This window comes from Panthera leo, chromosome D3 (genome assembly GCF_018350215.1).
Source record: "Panthera leo isolate Ple1 chromosome D3, P.leo_Ple1_pat1.1, whole genome shotgun sequence".
In the NCBI taxonomy this organism is placed as follows: Eukaryota; Metazoa; Chordata; class Mammalia; order Carnivora; family Felidae; genus Panthera; species Panthera leo.
This window is the reverse complement of record NC_056690.1, coordinates 62,814,557-62,836,875: the sequence shown is the minus strand read 5'-3', so window position 1 is coordinate 62,836,875 and position 22,319 is coordinate 62,814,557. Positions and strand designations below refer to the sequence as shown.

At 36.6% G+C, this 22,319-nt stretch overlaps 1 protein-coding gene across 1 annotated transcript in view; it reads right to left on the bottom strand.

Annotated features, from left to right (window-relative positions):
- Nucleotides 1–22,319, bottom strand: part of PIK3C3 (phosphatidylinositol 3-kinase catalytic subunit type 3) — a 139,900-nt gene that overhangs the window by 45,061 nt on the left and 72,520 nt on the right. Inside the window, exons 14-20 of the mRNA XM_042911319.1 lie at nt 16,454–16,559; nt 14,833–14,949; nt 11,670–11,801; nt 10,281–10,409; nt 9,349–9,418; nt 7,526–7,590; nt 678–762 (exon numbers count right to left, since the gene is read on the bottom strand). Of these exons, the coding sequence (XP_042767253.1) occupies nt 678–762; nt 7,526–7,590; nt 9,349–9,418; nt 10,281–10,409; nt 11,670–11,801; nt 14,833–14,949; nt 16,454–16,559 (704 nt within the window). The remainder of the gene's footprint in view (nt 1–677; nt 763–7,525; nt 7,591–9,348; nt 9,419–10,280; nt 10,410–11,669; nt 11,802–14,832; nt 14,950–16,453; nt 16,560–22,319) is intronic.

The following is a 22,319-nucleotide window of genomic DNA, read 5'->3' as shown; positions in this document are numbered from 1 at the left end:
GCTCTTGAGATTTATCTAAAGCATAATTATTGCTGAGACTTTTCCCACAGTCTCTTTAATTGTAGTTACTCAAACACAGGGAAAATCTTGGAGAAAATTAACAGCTTCCAGGAAGAGATAACTTGTAATAATAACACAGTTAACTGATTGCAAAGATACATTCACCAAAGACTAAACAGAATTTATACCTTGTTAATTACTATTATGTCAAAATATTAATTGACTTCTTCTATCAGTATATCTTTTAGTCATCTTCTTATAGAGAATTGAAATGTTATGATCTGAATGTCTTTGTGGCCCCCAAAATTCACATGTTGAAATCGTACAGCCCAATGTAATGGTATTAGGGGGTGCTTAAATCATTAGGGTAGACCCCTCATGAATGAGATTAGTGCTCTCTAAAAGGAGAGTCCACACAGCTCCCTAGCCCATTCTGCCAGATGAAGATACAACAAAAAAGTCTTCTCCCCAAAAAGGGCCGTCAACTGACAAAGTAGGTACCTTATCTTGGACTTCCAGCCTACAAGCCACCTAGTCTCTGGTATTTTGTTAGAGCAGCCCACATGAAGTAAGGTAAAATCCTACAGTGTACTAATGTGTATGAATATAGCAACATCAGGATAGCCTATTTCCTTGACTTCAGTGCATCAGTGGAAACTAGAGCTTGAAAAACTTACCACAGCTTTTAACATAAGTGTCCATAACTTCAGCACTGATTCCATTTGGTCCATTCTCACTCGGTGCATATTTTCTAAAGAAGTTCTGAAAAGATATAATTTACATGTTTACAAACTCAATATAATCCTTAACAAATCAGACATTTTGCAGTTGTAAAACATGACCAAGTGCCTGGCCTAATGTTTAGTCAATAATTATAAAATGTGGACTTTAAAAAGTATATTCTAAGAATCAGCCTTACTACTGTGCTTGCAGACAGTTAAGATAAAAAAAAGTATGCTGCTACTTTTACACCTTAGGGAAAACATTAGATGAAATGAATTTACTTTTATTTCTCTATACTCTATCACTTTTTTTTCACTTTTCTTCTGAATGTAAACAATGAGGGGGTTTTATGTACCATACATTCTCCTTAAAGTGAACATGAGTTATTGAAATTACTTGTTAAGTGTAGCTACTGAAACACTGTTAGCATTAACAAACTTCCAGTTATAAACCAAATAAGTCAAGGGGATATAAACTACAGCACAGGGAATATAGTCAATAATATTGCTTATAATAACTATGCGTGGTCACAGACGGTAACTAGATTTATGGTGATCATTTCATAATGTATGTAATTGTCAAAATCACTGTGTTGTACACCTGAAAATAATATAATACTGTATGTCAATGATACATCAATAATAATAATTTTTAAAAAAAGCTCAATAAAAATGATTAGAAAGTGCCAATAATTCCCAGGGGAAATTGATGGAAAGATAAATATAAGAGAGATGCTAACTGAACAAAAGAATTATAGGGACACAATACATGCACCAGAGTGTCCAAAGAGTCTGGAAACAGTGGGGAAAATAATGTTTTGTTTTCTTTCTGATTACCAACTAGAACTATTCCCTTACATGTAGATGTTAAAGAAAAACAGAATATACTATTTGAAAACACAAGTAACATGCTGTTTAAAAAAAAAAAAGTTTACCCTATGTTTCAGCTTTTCTGAACACCCTTGGGCTTGCCAAAGGATCTATGCCTAGAATATATAAACAACTTCTATAAATCAATAAGACCCAAACAACCCAAGAGGAAAATGAACAAAAGATGTAAATAAGGACTCCACAGAAGAAATGCATAGCCTACGCATATATTTTTTAATGTTCAACCTGTGATAATTAGGGAAAACTAAAACTACAATTCCAAATTTAAAAGTCTGACAATATTAAGATTAGGCAAAGATGTACAGCAATGAGAAACAGAGTAACTTCCCAAAAACAACTATTTTAGAAAATACGTTTTAATTGTCTACTGAAGTTGAACATGAGAATAACCTCTGACTCAGCAAAACTATTTACACAGATCAGACATGAAACCAAGAATCAATATACCAACTGCACTGTCCTTATTTTACCAAATCACAATTGCACACAGCAACGTAATAACTGATAACTTTATTAAATAATAATTTCAGTTAGAAACTATGTTAAAGCTCTACATACACTTCACCTCATTTTCAGGTACTAATCCTAGAGGCAGAGACTATTAAATTATTATCCAAATTTCAAAGATGCAAAAACTGAGACCTAAAGGGTATGTTAGGAGGTCAACACCTCCGACAAGTTTGTTAGATGGAATCATAGACTCAACATATGGTTGTACCACAAGTGACACTTATTAAAGCAAAAGTATACACAGTAGAATCAGGACAGGGAAAATACACAGGCAAAGTCTGGAGAAATCCATGTGTCAGCCTCCTGGCTCTCTTCTATGAGGGGATATGCTGAGCATACTACTTTTCTCCAATGCCAATTTAAAAAAAAAAAAAAAAAAAAAAAAAAAAAAGTAATCTGGGTGCAATGTTTCTGTCCAGGGAAGCCCATTATAGACTCAGCACTCAAGGTTTTTACTGGGGGCTGGTCATAAAGTCACCCTCTGTCTAGCAACTGTTAAAATTCTAGAAGGAAAGCAAGTTGTTCACTGTAAACCAAATTATTTGTACAGTCTAGGCACACTGAACCACTCTTATCAGAGAACACAGGAATAACACACTGAAAGCCAAGTTCCCAAATACCAGTCAAAGGCTAACTTAGCAATCAGACCTTTCTAAAGGTAATAGCCTCAGGTCTGCTCTGTTAACTCTTCTGTGCACAAAGGGTTAAGAAGTGACTCAAGGTTACACAGTTGGAAAACTGCATAGCAAAACATCAACCCTAGGCAGTTTAATGTTCTGAGCCCCAGCTATTTTCTTTTCTTTTTCTTCCCATTCCTCCATCCACCCCCCTGCTGCTAATGTTCTGTTTGTTCTCTATAGTTAAAAGTCTGTTTTTTGATCTGTCTCTCTTTATTTCCTTTGTTCATTTGTTTTGTTTCTTAAATTCTGCATAGGAGTGAAATCATATGGTGTTTGTCTTTCTCTGACTAGCTTATATCACTTATCATTATACCCTCTAGATCCTGCCATGCTGTTGCAAATGGCAAGATTTTATTCTTTTTTAATTGCTGAATAATATTCCTATGTGTGTGTGTGCAAGCGTGCATCATCGATTTTTTTTTTTTTTTTAGTTTATTTAATTTGAGAGACAATGAGCATGAGCATGGAAGAGGCAGAGAGAAATGGAGAGAGAAAATCCCAAGCAGGCGCTGATCTGTCAGCTCAGAGTCCAACTCGGGGTTCAAATTCACAAACCGTGAGATCATGATCTGAGCCTAAATCAAGAGTAGGATGCTTAACTGACTGAGCCACCCAGGCGCCCTAGTATCTATTCATCTATTGATGGACACTTGGGCTGCTTCCATAGTTTAGCTATTATAAATAATGCTGCAATAAACACAAAGATGCATATATCCCTTCAAATTCGTGTTTTCATATTCTTTGGGTAAATACCCAGCAGTGTCAATTACTGGACCATAGGATAGTTCTATTTTTAATTTTTTGAGGAACCTGCATACCGTCTTCCTCAATGGCTGCACTGGTTTGTATTTTCACCAACAGTGCATGAGGATTCCGTTTTCTCCACATCCTCACCAACAATTGTTGTTTCTTGAGTTTTTGAGTTTAGCCATTCTGACAGAAATGAGGTAATATCTCACTGTGGTTATGATTTGCATTTCCCTGATGATGAGTGATGTTGGGCATCTTTTCATGTGTCTGTTAGCCATCTGGACGTCCTCTTTGGAGAAATGTCTTATGCCCATTTTTAAATTCAATTATTTGTTGGGTATTGAGTTGTGTAAGTTCTTTATATATTTTGGATACTAACCCTTCATCAGATATGTGATTTGCAAATACTTTCTCCTATTCAGCAGACTGTCTTTTACTTTTATTGGTCATTTCCTTTGTTTTACAGAGCTTTTTTATTTTTATGTAGTGCCAACAGTTTATTTTTGCTTTTGTTTCCCTTGCCTTGGACATCATCTACATACAACATCTAGAAGGATGTTGTTACCAGCTGATGTTAGAAAAATTAATGCCTATGCTCTCTTGTAGGATTTTTACAGTTCCAGGTCTCACACTTAGGCCCTTAATCCATTTTCAGATTTAAGAAAGTAGTCCAGTTTCATTCTTTTGCATGTAGCTATCCAGTTTTCCCGATATCATTTGCTGATGATACTTTTTCACATTGCATATTCTTGTCTCCTTTGTCAACGATTAACTGATCATGTAAGTGTGGATTATTTCTGGGCTTTCTATTCTGTATTAATGATGTGTATGTCTTAATTTTGTTCCAGTACCGTATTGTTTTGATTACTACAGCTTTGTAATATAATCTGAAGTCTGGAATTGTGATAACTCCAATTTTGCTTTACAAGATTGCTTTGACTATTTATGGGGTCTCCTGTGGATCCATACAAATTTTAGGACCGTTTGTTCTAGTTCTATGAAAAATGTTGTTGGTAGTTTTTTAAGGGATTTTCTTCTTTTTTTTTTTTTAGTTTATTTACTTTGAGAGAAACAGAGACATCGTGAGTGGGGAAGGGATAGAGAGAGAAGCACAGGGAGACAGAATCCCAGGAGGTTCTGCACTGTTAGTGCAGAGCCTGACGCAGGGCTCAAACTCACAAAACTGTGAGATCATGACCTAAGCCAAAACCGAAAGTTGGATGACGCTTAACTGACAGAGCCACCCAGGTGGCTCTGAGCCCAGACAGAGCCCAATGCTGTTGGCATTTTGATAGGGATTGCATTAAATATGTAGAATGCTTTGAGTAGTATAGACATTTTTTTTAATGTTCATTCATTTTTGAGAGAAAGAGAGACAGAGTGTGAGCAGGGGAGGGGCAGAGAGAGGGAGACACAGAATCCCAAGCAGGCTCCAGGCTCTGAGCTGTCAGCACAGAGCCCAACGCGGAGCTCAAACTCACAAACTGCGAGATCATCAACTGAGCTGACATTGGATGCTTAAGCAACGGAGCCACCCAGGTGCCCCAACTAGCATAGACATTTTAACAATATTTGTTCTTTCAATCCATGAGTATGAAGTGTCTTTCCATTTTTTTGTGTCATCTTCAATTTCTTTTATCAGTGTTTTGTAGTTTTCAGAGTACAGGTGTTTCACCTCTTTGGTTAAGTTTATTCCTATGCATTTTATTATTTTTGGTGCAATTATAAATGGGATTATTTTCCTCTCTTTTTGTTGCTTCATTATTAACGTATAGAAATGCAATAGACTTCTATACCTTGATTTTGTAGTCTGCAACTTTACTGAATTCATTCATCAGTTCTAGTAGTCCAGTATCTCTGATGAACATGGATGCAAAATCTTAAAAAAAAAAAAAATTAGCAAACCAAGGGGCGCCTGGATGGCTCAGTTGGTTAAGCATCCAATTTCGGCTCATGAATCCATGATTTCATAGTTTGTGGGTTTGAGCCCTGTGTCAGACTCTGTGCTGACAGCTCAGAGCCTGGAGCCTGCTTCAGATTCTGTGTCTCCTCTCTCTCTGTCCCTCCCCCATTCATGCTCTGTCAATCTCGCTCTCTCTCAAAAATAAACATTAATTAAAAATAATTTTTTTTAATTTAAAAAAAATTAGCCAACAGAATCCAAGAATACAAAAAAAAAAAAAAGTCATTCACCACAATCAAGTGGGATTTATTCCTGGAATGCAAGGGTGGTTCAATATTCACAAATCAATCAATGTAGTATGTCACATTAATAAGAGAAAGAATAATTTTTATTCTTAAAATTATCTTTGCATCATTTTTATAGATGCAAAAAGCATCTGACAAAGTACAACATCCATTCATGATAAAAAGAAAAAAACACCTCAACAATGTAGGTTTAGAAAGAACATATCTCAACATAATCAAGTCCTTATATAAAAATCCCACAGTTAACATCATACTCAAGGAGGAAAAACTGAGAACTTTTCTCCTAAAGTCTGGAACAAGACAAGGATGTCCACGCTCACCACTTTTATACAACATAGCACTGGAAGTCCTAGCCACGGCAATTAGACAACAAAAAGAAATAAAAGGCATCCAAATTTGTAAGGGAGAAGTAAAACTTTCACTATTTGCAGATGATGTGTTACATACATAGAAAACCCAAAAGACTCTAGTGAGCATGAATGTTTAACTACTGCAAGTGACTATTCCTTAAACCAAAGAACAGTATAACCACTTGCTTTGCCAAGAAATGAGAATAATGCTTTTCTGCAAATCTAAACTCCATACTGAATTACATACTAAACTGGGAAAGACAAAAACACATTGTAACAAATATCCCCTGTCAAGTCCCTCCTGTATTAGCTTTCATTTCAGGCATATCAGGTTTTTTTGTGTAAATTACATACATTCTTCTTACACAGGGAAAAAGAAAGTCATATTTAAATTGGGGTGCCTGGGTGGCTCAGTCGGTTAAGCATCCGACTTTGGCTCAGGTCATGATCTGGCAGTTTGTGATTCGGGCCCCACGTCGGGCTCTGTGCTGACAGCTTGGAGCCTGGAACCTGCTTCAGATTCTGTGTCTCCCTCTCCTTCTGCCCCTCCCCAGCTCGTATTCTGTCTCTCTCTCTTTCAAAAATAAATAAAACACTAAAAATTTTTTTAAATAACACAAATTAACCATTAAGATGTGATAAGAAATGATCCATGTCTATAAAGTGTAAAAATTTTCAAAGACACACATGGCATAATCCTAGGAACTGCTCACCTATTCCTATATTAAAGGACAGCAACAAGGTTGAAGGGGAAAAGAGGGGTCTTAAAAACAAATGAGCAAAATATGTGTGAGCAAGAGCATGTAGTACTGTTCTGAAGAACCATAAAGTTGGAAATAGCCAAATGTTAATTTGTAGCTAAACACACTGAAGAATTTCCATAATTTGGAATGTAAGATAACTATAAACTAACAAACTTTTAAAATTTATTCCCACTCCTCTGGGGCGCCTGGGTGGCTCAGTCGGTTGAGTCTCCGACTTCGGCTCAGGTCACGATCTCACGGTCCGTGAGTTCAAGCCCCGCGTCAGGCTCTGGACTGATGGCTCAGAGCCTGGAGCCTGCTTCCGATTCTGTGTCTCCCTCTCTCTCTGCCCCTCCCCCGTTCATGCTCTGTTTCTCTCTGTCTCAAGGATAAATAAATGTTAAAAAATTAAAAAAAAATAAAATTTATTCCCACTCCTCTATTATGTGCTAGGCACCGTTTAAGGAACTAAGCATCTGTACATACTAACATGGAAAAATTTGCAACTTTTAGTATTATTCACTTCTGAGAAAAGGAAAACAACTCAAGGAAAGAACAGTGATAAAATGAAACATGCACTTTTAACTCTACACACTTTTTATGAAGATTGAACTTTTTAAAACGATATTATATTCATGAATTGCATAACTCATTTAAAATTGGTTCTGTACCTGAATGCTTCCTTCTGTATCAAGAACTTCAGCAACAGGAACTGACTGGATAAACTGCATGAAGCCTACACAGAAATACATGCACTGCATTAAGCGCAACACTGGTTAAGCAATAAAAATAATAAGGGTTCTACTAAGAATAACCTTCATTTTCAAATGCATACACTGCATACTCAAATGACTTAAAGAGTCTGTAAACAATATATTAAGTTTAGACTGGGATTTGAGTCATAGGAACTAGAAGTAAACTCTTCTTTCAATTAAACTGATTTAATCTGTATGTTTCTCCAGGGCAATTTCTATTACTGTATACACAGAAAAAAGGTAATAGCTAAGCTTCTTAAATATGCACAAAAATTTCTTTCTGTACTTTTATAACATATGCCAATTAAAAATATTCCAAATTTAAAATCACTTTAAGAACTCTGAAATTATGTAATATCAATCAACTAAGCCTAAAACTGAATTATGTTCATTGCCTTTTTTATCTAATACTCCATGTTCTGCCATTTCCTGGAAATGACAGAAGTATAAATCCCTTAAACTACCAAAAAGGAAGAGGACATTATGAAAAATCAAAGTTGAATGAAGGAAACTACCGTATACTCCTTTAAATAAGAAATGTCTCATTCATTCCTGTATCACAAACAGGGAATAGTGTGTATCAGTTCACTTAAAAGATATTTACTGATTTTCTCCCATGCAATAATAAGTTTGCCAATAAAAAAACAGAGCTTTGACCCTGCCTTTATACACTGAAGAAGCCTGCAATTTTTACTGGGATAAATATTATGAATAAAAAGGTACTGTGAAAGAGAATAGTGTAGGGAGACCTAAATTACCATAGAGATCAGAGGGCAACTGACATTTGAGCCATGCTTTGAAGGACAGTGAAAGTTAATAGGTAAAGCTGTGAGGAAAGGATGCTAAAGATAATGATCGTAACATAAATGAAGGCCTTAAGGCTGAAAAGAGCATGGTGCATTCAAGAAAATGGAAGGTGGCCCATGTGGCTAATGCCTGGGAAGCAAGGGGGAGACTGGAAAAAGAGAGGCTTGAGAGACAGGTACAGGAGTGTGTCACAGGATGCTGGAACTTGTAAAACAAGCTAAGGCTTTTGTCTTTGTCCAAAGAGCGAATGGAAGTGAGTAAATCATTTTATGCAGGATAGTCAAAGATCATATGTGCACTTTAAACAAGATCATTCCAAGAGAAAGCGAGAAGAGGAATTAAACCACCAGCAAAAAGATTTGAGGGTGGCCAGCAGAAGGCCAAGAAACCTAAAATGGATACTTTTGTTTTTCCCAGGTATCGAAGGGTGAGAAGCTCTGAGAGTATCAAGACTATGGAATTGACAATAGGCTGTAGGCAAGCATTCCTAGGGAACTGTCTTATCAAATTTCCAGAGGTTATTCAATCTCAGAAAGACTTAGATGCTATCATTCTATATTAAAAAACAAAACAAAACAAAACAAAAACTAGTTCAGAGGCAGCATCATTGCTGAGTGGCTTTTTTTAAGAGCACAATACAGTCACTCTGGGTCACAGTAACTCTCAAATGATGATTCTGGACACAGATTAGTATGAAAAAAACTACTGTAAATTACAACCAGTTTTGAATGCAAAGAAATACAGTGTAAAGGTATTAATTTGTCTTACAAATATGCTGATTTCAAGAGGGAGCCAGGGAGAAAAAAGAGGCCCAGTCAGCCTTCAGTGCTACAAATGAATTCAATCTCTAGCATTCTTAACTTTCAATTAAAAGAGGAAAAGTATACTTGTTAGACACTCAAATAAACAACGATGGTGTAAAATAAACTTACCATGTTTTGTACTAGTGGCTAATACCTTGTAGGGTGTCAACTTCAAATCCAGATTTTCTTTCCGTAGCAGCTTTTGATCAAATGATAAAATACATTAAGCAAACAAGTATAAAGATTGTTCTGAAGCAGTCTTGCAGGTAAGTATTATAATAGCTTATTATAAGAGATTACTAAATTAATTGTACTTTGATCGTCAAAAATAAATTTATTAAGCACTTACTTGATGGAATGTCAATTTTTTTAAACTTATTCTAAATCACTGTCAATAGTTTTCAATCAACACTGGGGGTCTTCCAACTCATTTATGCAGCTCTTTCTAGTCACAAAGTATTTTAGAACTCAGAAAAAAAGGAAATGAGGACAAATCCGTTCCTTTAAAAGCCAGAGGCAGAGATGCAATTTAAAGAAGAAAAAGATCTAGTTGACTAAGAGGAAGGGAGTTACTAAACTCGACATCAAGAGAACTTAACTGAGAAAAGAGTTTTAATAAAAACAAACAATTGCAGGGGCACCTGCGTGGCTCAGTCAGTTGCACAACCAACTTTGGCTCAGGTCATGATCTCACGGTTTGTGAGTTCAAGCCCCACATCGGGCTCTGTGCTGACAGCTCAGAGCCTGGAGCCTGTTTCAGATTCTGTGTCTCCTTCTCTCTGACCCTCCCCTGTTCATGCTCTGTCTCTCTCTGTCTCAAAAATAAATAAACGTTAAAAAGAATTTAAAAAAAGAAGGAACAGTTGCAATTTCATTTTATACTCAACCCAAGAGTCACTCTGCAGTGCATAAAAACAACTAAAGTTGTTTAAGGTCAACTGGAGATTGCTGAGCTTCCTATGATTGCACCTGAATGTTAAAAAAAATTCAGTGTCCATTCACTGCATATATACTAAACCAAAATTAAAAAATGGTCCCTGCCAATATAAAGTTATAGTTACCTTGTCCATGAGTGAAATGATTTGAAGAATAAGTTGATCTTGGCGTAAATCATCCCCATGCTTAAATATAACTGGGTATTTGCCCCCATCTTCTGTCTTAAAAAATAACTGTGCAGGCATAAGAGCACTCTGAAAATAAAAATATTGTTTTCAAATATGGATGTAAATTAATGCACAAAGATCTACCATGCACATAGGAAATGCTGACACATAAGGTAAACAAATAGGTAAGCAGAACCTAAAGAAACAAAATGGGCTGACAACAAGACACAATAGGAATCCTTGAAGAAAACTACGAACTAGCTAATACTCAGAAGATTACACAGCATATAGAGCAAAAGCTCTGGAGTCAGTCACAGATAGGAATCCAGGCTCCACCAGGTACTAGATGTTGGATCTTGCACATATTCTTTACCCTGTTTCCTCACGTGTAAAATGAAGGTAACACTTCCTCTGTGTTATTAGAAGCTGATCTTGTTTGAGAGTTCAAGTCAGAATAATTCTTAAAAGAATAGAAACTATCAGAGTCCATACCATGCAATAAGGTTCAGTGCTGCTTTATAAAACTCAGCCTTTCAGTTGAATGAGATGTGCAGCCATAGTCTGCCTTTAAACACACCCTTGAAAAAATTCCAAACTACTTCTTACTATAATCACACCCCTTTTTATATTCATAAGTCATTGTCCTATGAGCCCTTTCTCTTCTGGATACAAAGTAATATCTGAGTGCAACTTATGCCTTGTACCCCTAGAATCACAAAACTTAACCACCAAGTATCCCTGAGACCATTCTTTATGATGCCCAACAGATAATGATGCTTCACAGCTAATGCTGCTCACTCCTTGGGACTAAGTGGAAAAAGTGGCTGCTACCAGCTCTTTCTAACTATCCAAGTCGTGGCCAGCCAAAAGAAGCGTGACATGCTATAAAGGACTAATGAGAATTACTAGTTGAAAATACAAGAAAAAATTTAAGTCACAAGAACAGATATCAGATCAAGAAATGTTAAAAAGGTTAACTGAGACTGTTACTACATGGATTTATGAACTGAATGAGTAATATCAGTTGTGCAATTATTTTTTTTAAAGCTTACATGGAAAAAGTAGGTGTGGTTCTAATTAATAACAAGTTCAAAAATTAAAGATTAAAAAGCCCACAGTTTAAAAAAAAAAGTGTATTTTACACATTTCACATAAAAATGCCTACTGGTAATACAAGATCTTTAAATCAAGACACATTGAATAAACAAAAGACAATTTTTTATCTAGCATGTACTAAATCAAACAAAATTATAGATATTGTCTGCAACGTAATCATTGTTGAAGGAAGTGTTTTTGCTTTACAGAATTAGGTTCCAATGATATACATGAGATATCCATCACAATTACCTTAAATAGTGTAGCTGTTTCTGGGATTATTCCTCTAATTTTCACCTGGGGTTCTAAAGGCAATGGGATAAGTTCCACATCTGACAAATTCATCTTTTCATTGTCTCCAAGCAATGCCTGTAGTCTCTCGTTCTAAGAGAACAAATCAGAAAGAACGGAGTTAAAATGTAAAGGTAGTTTATAATATACAGGGTAAAGACATAAAAACTAATTCTACTAACTTTAAAGTGTTTGCAAAGCACCATAAAATTATGTGCAATGCATCATAAAGGAGGGGCGCCTGGGTGGCTCAGTCGGTTCAGTGTCCAACACTTGACTTCGGCTCAACTTCTCACAGTTTACAAGATCAAGCCCCGGGTTGGGCTCTGCGCTGATAGCACAGAGCCTGCTTGGGATTCTCTCTCTCTCTCCCTTTCTCTCTGCCCCACCCCAATCACACACACATGCACGCGCTTGCTCTCTCTCTCTCTCTCTCTCTCAAAATAAATAAACTTTAACATAAATAAACAACTAGGGGCACCTGGGTGGCTCAGTTGGTTAAGCATCCGACTTCAGCTCAGGTCATGATCTCACTGTTTGTGGGTTCAAGCCCCACATCGGGCTCTGTGCTGACAGCTCAGAGCCTGGAGCCTGCTTCAGATCTGTGTCTCCCTCTCTCTCTCTGCCCCTCCCATTAGAGTATGCTCCTCATACTCTAATCCCTCTCAAAAATAAATAAACATAAAACAAACAAACAACTAGAGTACTGCTGCTAAAACCAAAGTCAGGTCACGTCACTCTTCTGTTCAAAACTCCCAACAGATTCTACACTCAGTGTTTAAGTCATAAGTCCTTGTGATGACTTACGAGGATATATTCCATCTGTGTCCCTATTATCTCTGTCCTCCGTCCTCATCCCCTACTGCTCTCCCCCATTCTCCCTTTGTTCCAAATACACCGGGCTTCTTCCTATTTCACACATACATCTATCTCTTGTGCGCACGTACGCGTGTGCACACACACACGCATACACTCTCACCTCAGGGCTTTTGTACTTGGTGTCCCTCTGGCTGCAATGGTCTTCTCTAAATATTCATATGGCTCGCTCCCTCACCTGCTTCAGGTCTTTGTCCAAATGTCACCTTCTTAGTGGGGTCTTCCTGACCACTCTATTGAGAAGTGAAACACTCACTGCCTTACTCCTCAAACCCAGCACTTCCTACTTCCTTTGCTGCTTTATTTTCCTCTATAGCATACAACAGTATCTAGCACGCTACATATTTCACTTATTTATTCTATTTACTTTCTCCTCCAAAACTCTCTAAGAATAGAGATCTTTATGTTTGCTGCTATATCCCTAGATCCATGCTGTAGGCATGCCAAATACATTTTTATACAACAAATACATGAATATTATCACCTAAAGAATGATAAAGTGAAAAGAGAATACTTAACAACATTCAAAATGAAAGCTTTAAATGTTGGGGGCGCCTGAATGGCTGTTGGTTAAACATCCATCCAACATTGGCTCAGTTCATGATCTCACAGCTCTTGAGTTCAAGCCCCGCATCAGGCTCTGTACTGACAGCTCAGAGCCTGGAGCCTGCTTCAGATTCTGTGTTTCCCTCTCTCTCTGCCCCTCCCCGACTCGTACTCTGTGTCTCTCTCTCAAAAATGAATAAACATTAAAAAAACTTTTTTTAAATATTAGGCTGTGTGGTAAAAACAAAAGTTATTTCAGGAAGCTTTAAGTGATGCCTCAAATAGGTAAGAAGTCAGTTATCCTCCAGGATAGCTAAAATTGAAGTGTAGCCAGAGACTCGTGTGTGTGCCAAAAAGAAGAGCACACCACACAAAAACAAGCTGGTTGAAATCTATGCCCCACACTGACAGCCACAGGAACAGACATTCCTGCAGGGGGTATGTGGGATCACATTGCTCCCTCACACAGGCACCTCTGGGGAGAGCGGCTCCAGAAGGAACAGCAGTAGGGATTTAGTTATTTAACTTTGGTTTCTTATTTTTCTCAGCAACAACAAAAAAAAGGTCATCTCAATAAAAATGTGTTTCTCTTCCGCCTATTTTCTCCTTCTTAACCTTGTGAATATTATTCCTTACACACTTATCTGTTAGCATTTCTCTTTACAGCTGATCCCCTGCCTTTGAACTCCTGACTCAATTTTTCACCTTTTCCTCTCTCCACCTTCCCCTCACAAGTCTGAAGAACAACAGTAAAGTGTGTTGTGTTCTTTTACAAACATCACTAAGAAAGATCTGCCTGTGATGGGATTATGTAAAGAGAAGATTCAGAGTGAATCCTTCACATCATTTGGGCTAGTGATGAGGAAAAACAACATATGAAGAACAAATACTCATCTATTGTCATCAAGTAGAAGCCTTACTTGATGGAAAGATCCCTGTTCTAGCCATGAGAACAGATGCAAAGCCAGTGAGGTCACGAACAACTAATTCTGCAACCTTGGGCAAGTCACTCTGGACTTTCATTTTCTCAGAGTGCTTCCAGTATCAATGATCTGTACAGGTCCTTTCCACATCAAACAGATTATATTCAAAGATGCTAAGATGCTAAAATGAGACCCAATAAAGCACTGTAGATTAAAAATATGGACACAGAGGGGCACTTGGGTGGCTCAGTCAGTTAAGCGTCCAACTTCAGCTCAGGTCATGATCTCATGGTTCGGGAGTTTGAGCCCCCACATCAGGCCTTCTGCTGTCAGCACAGAGCCCGCTTTTGATCCTCTGTCCCCCTCTCTTTCTGCCCCTCCCCCACTTGCACCCTCTCTCTCAAAATAAATAAATAAAATATATATATGGACTTAGAATGCCTAGGAACAAACCCCAACTATAATATTTACTAGCTGAGCATGGTAGACAAATTACTTAACCCCTCTACCCCTATTTGTTCTTATAATTGAGATAATAGCATCATCTAACTTACAGAGTTGTTATGAGGATTAAATCTATCTATCTATCTATACCTATACAGATATAAATTCATAAAACAGGATCCTGTATATAATCAATACTTATAAATCCTCCTATTATTATAATTGCATAAGAATTTCATAAAATAGATCAACCCAAAAAGATAGTACCAGGACTCAGTATTTTATGATACCAAGACATCATTAGTCAAAATAAAAAGCAAAGCCCATAGGTTTACCTTTTTCTTACGATTTCCGCTTTCACGCTGCACTGCCTTCATTAGATGCACCAAACGATCTACAAACGTTTGCTGAGCAGCCAGTAAAGAACGCATAACTCTGACAGACTTATCACCCTGAAGGGATTCAAAGGAAAGGAAAATTAGTTCTGTGTAGCATAATGATCAGGGTTTCTTTAATAGCATGGGTGATCTTTATTTATTCTTCTAATAGCTACAAACTTCAATACAAAGTGAAATTGAAAAAGATTAATTATCTTGATTCAGAGATAATGAGAAAACTGCTAGCTTATTTAAACACTGCCAACTCTTCCAAAGTTGAAAATTATCTGAGTCTTCAGCGAATACTAATCTATCAAAAACAGCACTTTTTTTCAAATACAACCATGTGATAAGACAGAATTCATTCACCCAAAATGCATTTGCTCATTGACTCAGTAAGTATCTGAAAGCCTATGATGTCTTTAGAAATGCACTGGGCATATGGCAGAAACAATATCACCTTCAAGGAACGAAAACTCTACTGGGGAAAAAAAAAAAAAGGAAAGCACTCAAATAGCAACATAATGCATGCTTGCTTCATAAAATGTAAGTTATAAAAATTAAATGCCATAAAGTCTTATGTAGTGAATACCCAGTTCATAAAATATTATAAAATACATTTTCTCATTTAATCTTCTCAATAAACTGATAAGGGTGGCTTATCAGTATAAGAGCAAATGTTATCATCCTCATTTTGAAAGTGAGGAAATTTAAGCTCAGAGAAAATGAAATTTCTTCACAAGATGACAAAAGCTGTGACAGACTGACGTTAGAAGAGACAACCAAGCACTTATCTGCCAATAAGCTAAATGCAGAGAAGTTCTGAGAACTATAGAAATGTTTAGGCTCAAAGAGCTCAATAAGATGTGCTTTAAAATTTTAAGAACATGAAACATGAAACTGCAGATAAAAGATGCTGTGAAGTAATACATTTCTGTAGCAAATCACAGATCAATGATGTGGCAGTTCTCACTGCCCATGCACCCTCTGCTGGCTGCACTGTGCCACAGTGCTTTAAGAATCACAACACCTAAGAGGAGAAAATGGCTCTACATAGATTTTAACAACCGTTAAGGAAGCAAAAATATGTTATGTAGTAAGTACCTGCAATATGACCATTGTCAGATTTCTAAAAATGTACCTATCTTGATAAACAAAATAGAAAAGACAAAGGGAAATAAAAAAGCAAAGTTCTGGAATTTGTTACATGTATAGTTTTATTTCATTAAATCAGAAGTCAACGAACTTTCTGTAAAAGATCAAGGAAGAAACACTTTAGGTCTTGTTGGCCATACAGTTTCCATTTCAACTATACAACTGTTATTGCAGTGCAAAAGTGGCCATAAACAATATGAGAACAAATGAACATGATCACGTTCCAATAAAATTTTACATATGAACACCAAAATTTGAATCTTACATAATTTTCAAATGTCACAAGATATTATTCTTTTTGTTTTTTTTCTACCATTTAAAAACATCAAAACCACCCTTAGCTCATGGGACATACCAAAACAGGCAACAGACCAGATCTGGCCCATGTACGGTGTTTTTGGCAACCCCTACATTAAATGGTTACCTTCAACAATGCTTGGCTGAATCGTCTCATTACATTTAAGTACATCTCATGGGTCTTTGGATCTCTCTGCTGAGTGTCCTGATCTTCACATTCCACTATCACATACCTTAAAAATTCATAAGAGGTGAAATGACACTCAGATTCATTTTGTAAATACATATTCTTTTCCACAAAACTTGATTAATTCACATTTGCAAAAAATAAGCGGAAGAAATGAAACATATTCTTCCATCACTCTTTAAAAGTGGAAAATTAGGGGCACCTGGGTTGCTCAGACAGTTAAGCATCTGACTCTTGATTTTGGCTCTCACAGTTTGGGAGTTCAAGTCCCAAATTGGGCTCCATGCTGATAGTGTGGAGCCTGGTTAGGATTCTCTCTCTCTTCTTCTCTCTCTGCCCCTCCCTCACACACATGCAGTCTCTCTCTCTCTCTCTCTCTCTCTCTCTCTCTCTCTCTCTCAAAATAAATAAACTTTAAAAATTTTAAAAACAATGAAAGTGGAAAAGTAGGGCACATATACAACCATTTATAAAAAAGTAAATTAATAACAATAATGCCTTAATTTGTGTAATATCCTAGATGTTCTTTTGATGCCAACATTTTCTCCTAATACTTTATAAGGTACATACAGTATTACCATCCTCAGAAATCATCTAAGCTCCCATGTCTACCAAGTAACTCAAACAATATTTTCATAATCTGTGTAATACTTTTGGTATTACATATGGCTCTCTTATTTTGAAAACTACTCTGAAGCTAACTTCTCATTAACATACTTTTGCAAAATAATTTTAAATTGTTTTTTTTCCCATCCAATCTCCCCATTTCTCAAAAATCCATATATAATCATATATAAATTTGTGTATCACAAAATTATGGTTTTGGAGGGTTAAAGAAATTTTTAATGTATTTTTACACCCGAACTGCTTATCTAATTGCCAAGTCATATAACCACTGATCTGAATTAGATCTCAGACACCAATGTTTTCTAACTCCTCTCATGGGAACAAGCCATACTAACAAACACATTTTATATCACAACTCAGGACACACAGCCATGTGGGTACACACAGATGCCCAAAAAACGGGAAAAAAGTTTCAAAAATACTCTATAAACAATATGTTAATATTTGCTACTCTGTTCTATTTCATTTTTCTTTAAATAACAAATGCTAGACTGTGAGGCTTTAAATTGATTTCAGTGGATCAATTTTTTAATATTTATTTATTTTTGAGAAACAGAGAGCACGAGCAGGGGAAGGGCAGAGAGAAAAGAAGACACAGAACCTGAAGCAGGCTCCAAGCTCTGAGTTGTCAGTACAGAGCCCAATGCGGGCTTGAACCCATGAACCGTGAGATCATGACCTGAGCCAAAGTCAGACGCTTAACCAACTGAGCCAACCAGGTACCCTGAAAGAGAATCTTAAGCAGGCTCCATCCTCCGTGTGGAGCGGACAGGGTACTTGATCTCACAACCATGAGATCATGACCTGAGCCAAAATCAAGAGTTGGGTACTCAACTGACTGAGCCACCCAGAAGTCCCCTAAATTTTTCTTCTTTAAACTACCTTCATAATGTTCCACCTGTATTAACAAAAACATCAATGGTTCCCTCTTGACTACCGTTTTAAATTTTAATATTTATTTATTTTTGACAAAAAGAGAGAGACAGAGCATGAGCAGGGAAAGGGCAGAGAGAGAATCTGAAGCAGGCTTCAGATTCTCTGAGCTGTCAGCACAGAGCCCGACGTGCGGTTCGAACTCACGAACCATGAGATCCTAACCTGAGCCCAAGTCAGACACTTAACCGACTGAGCCACCCAGGTGCCCCTTGACTATTTTAAAACAGTTTCTGTGGCCCCAAGCATCTGGTTCAAACGTCCACTATCCTCAATGTATGCACACACACTGCAGTCAGGTCAGTCCCCTAACCACTCCTAGTACGCACCCACTTGGTGCTCTTGCTCATGTTGTAGGAATTTCCAGAAAGACCTTCCAATCTCCACCTTTCCATATTCTACTCACCCTTCAAGTACAGGAGACACTTGATCTCTTCTAGGAAGTCTTCACAGACCCTGACGAGTTCACTCTTCTCTGATTTCCTAGAATAGGCCTTGCCTCTCAGACAACTTGTGCTGATGTTACCTAGCTCATCACTGTTTCATGTGTTTAACTCTTAGTTCCCTTCATAGATTACAAAGAAACTGATGCCATATGCCATATCTTAAAATTTTTCAGCAGCCCCGGATACACCCCTAATAGTCCTACACACAGAAAAATTTAAAGGACTGATAAAAGTAAAAGCCTGTCTACCTCCTCTATTAGCCAACCAGTGCAATGGTTTACCATGATAATAGCAGCTGTTCTAAAGTCGTAGAGTTTCACAACCTAGAATTTTCTGTAAAGTGGAATGAAGAACTGAACCATGACCTTACAGCCACGATATCATGTTCCCAACAGAAGTTCTAAGCCAAAAATTCAAGAAGGCGTTCTTTAATCTTGAATCAAGGAAGCTTTCTAGAGCCACAGGATACATATGACTAAACAGTATTTATACTAATAAAATTAATTAAAATCAAACAAAATTAAAAATGTAGTGTTTCAATCACACATTCTACATTTCAGGTGTTCAGTAGCCTTATGTGCAGCATTATAGATAATTTCCATCACTGCAGAAAGTTTCATTGGACAGCTCTGTTGTAGATGAATAAGCTAGAACAGTTAAGATAAACTCCTATTTCCTACTCACAGTATTCCAAAATGTTTGGTCATTTCAGGACACTACCTAGGAGTGTTAAATAGACAGTGATTCTAAACTATAAAACTGCCAACACAGTCCTATTCAAAACCTATCCAAAACTTTCCATCCTTTAAAGTCCTTGACTGTCTCCATCACCTTAGTATATTAATTGTCTTTTTCTGTGTGTTTACACAGAAATTCACTTCCAAATGAACAATACAGATAACCAGAACATATAGCCATTGCTTTGTTCAGGTCTCCCTGACCACCAAGTAAACACACAATGGTCACAGCTATTTCCTTTGACTGAGGGTCAACATTGGTGCTCATGATAAAGGTCAAAACTCTTCCATGCCAAAGTTCTTCTACAAAAAGAAAAGTCCATCTAAAATACAGATGACAGTGTCATTTATATCATGACAATTATATATGAAGGACAAATTTAGATCAAGACTAAAAGACGTAGATTTGAATCATTTCTGAATCTTCTGGTCACAGCAGTAAGTAGATTCTACAAAGCACTCTAAGGTATTCCCTTGAAACCTATCATCTTCAAGTAGAAATGCAGACAAAACTGTCCAGGTACCCATTGTAAGATGACATCAGTGGGCTACCTGCTTCCTGGCAATTTCATTTTGTGAGGTAAATAACCTTTATTACCTTGAAAGGTCTTAACAGTCATAGAAAAACACGTCAAAGCATCCAAAGTTTACTTTCAATTTCGACATACTGGAATAGCTATAAAAATAAAAAAGTGGAACGATTTATAGATCCTGATGCCTAACACTTTACAGATGGGAGAGTATAACTCCCCTCTGTGGCTTAAAAGGTTGACACTATTCATTTTAAAAGGATTGTCTGTACAACTATAGGCCCCTAAGGATTCAGCTATAGCAGGAATCCCATTTAAATCACTGGAAAGGCAACAAATGAAAAAGGAAATTCAAAATGTTCGGAAGAAAATAGCACAATCAATTAAAATTTTTATATAATAAGAATATGCTTAGAGTGAGAGGCCTTGAAAATGTTACATTTGATTAATATTTTTATACTATTTTGTCCATGTTCAAAGGAAGAGAATGATCATTTTAAACCAAGTACTGAAATTATTTTCCATGTTTTCACCCGATAATCACAAAAGCAGTGTCTACCAACGTCAGAAGCCCCCATCAATAGCTTTTTCCTCCCCGTATTTCTGAATATGTAATATGCAGACTGTAACTACAGGAAAAACAATTACTCCTCTGAGAAGGAACAGACACAGCACATGCTATTGCTTCAATGAATCAGAGATATAGCAGGAAAACACAAATCAAATCTAAGTTTGATGGAATGCTTATAAGACTGGGAGTTGGAGTTGCACTTTGGTTTTCGTCTATGGAGGAAAAAAAAGCACACTCTTTCTGAATGGAAGCTACTGCCTTGTTGGAAATTGTTCCTCTAACAGGGTTCCTATTGTTTAGCTGTTTTCAAAATGGTTTGAAAATTTTCCTACTTGAAATAAGAGATCAAAGATTCTATCACAACTAACTTGAGATTCTACAATGAAATCTGGTCTCCAATTAAATCTGAATACAGAATTTTAAAACACCATTTAATCAGTATATGCACACATAGCTCTTACAACAGTGACTACTCTAGACTATAAATTCTGAGCCAGAGAAAACTCTTTATAGATAGTGCGAGAAAACAAAAATACCTATAAAGGTATTTTTAAGTAAATGACTTAAAAAAATTAAAACAATTTAAAAATACCTAAGAAGCTTGTAAGTACTTACTCAAAAACTCAGCAACATGCTGAGTGCTACATTTTTTTTTTATTTCCTTTTAAATATTTACTTAGATGTTCATGAGGAAATTTTCCATAACACCAGTGAATAGACACACATTTAAGAAATTAGATTGGAATATGGAGAACATTAGGAAGCAAGAGATTACATTACAAAGAAATAGGTATTTGTTAATATGTGAATTTCCAAGTAAACTTTTCAAAATAAAAATGGTGATTAATAACTAGAGAAAACATTCTGTGGGTGTTTTTTAAGGACATACTGAAAATTATTGTGAAAGAAATGTAGTTTTATGAATATTATATTGAACTGCTAAAACAAAAGTAGGAACTATTTTTCTTTCCATTACTAAGATCAATAGGGAAAAAAAATTACAGGTTCCAAAGCATGGGGGGGGGGGGGTGACAAATTTAGTTACAATTGTTGATAGCAGTTTTTCTTCATCATAAAGGGAACCATAAAGGTTAAAACTAAACAATTATTTACTGTTTATGTCCATAATGGACAACTATGTTTGTATAAGAGTCCTCTGATTTAGTTGCCTATTTCTTGGCTACAAGGGCAGTGTCCAAAATAACATTATGTTTGGAGAATGGGGGAATGAAGTTAAGGCTTGATTTGATCTACAGCACAGTTTTCCAAACTCAGTCTAAAACAAGACAGTATTTTGTTTCATTTCTTCATGGAAAGCAAAATGCCTCACTATACTTCAAAAATAATGAGTTTTCAAAATGGGTATCTATTCATTTCTACTGTTTAAACAAACACAGTCAAGGAGTATTTTAGATCAGAGATAATTTCCATAGTTAAATACTATCCAGTATGTCAATAAGTTTAAACATTTCTGAATGTACAGAAGGCTTCAGGTAAGGCTGGCCCAGCTGGCTTGGACCTTCATTTGCTCTATAAAACTGGATAAGTCTCTCTTGTCTAGTGTTTAAACATTGTGCCTTCTTTCATTTAACCAATATATTACTCATTGGGGCTTAAGCTACTTGTCCTTTACACTTTAATATCCTGTGACAGATAAAGGGAGCCAAGCTTCATATTACTTGTGTCTCAGGAAGTCAGTCAAACTTTCTATGGCCTTAGTTTCTCTTCCTTCAACTCAAAAGGGAACCTTTCTCATGTAAAATACAGATACTTCTACTTGCCCTATTTAACTTCACGGGAACAAGTGAGAAAAGGTCACTGAAAGTATTCTATAAATGGCAAAGTGCTAAGTAAATGATCTAATTCTAACTGAGGTTCTACCCAGTTGAGTTACATCATGCCTCTCTCTGCCTCAGTTTCTTCATTTATGAGAGAGGTAACTTCAAATTCCAACTTCCTGTG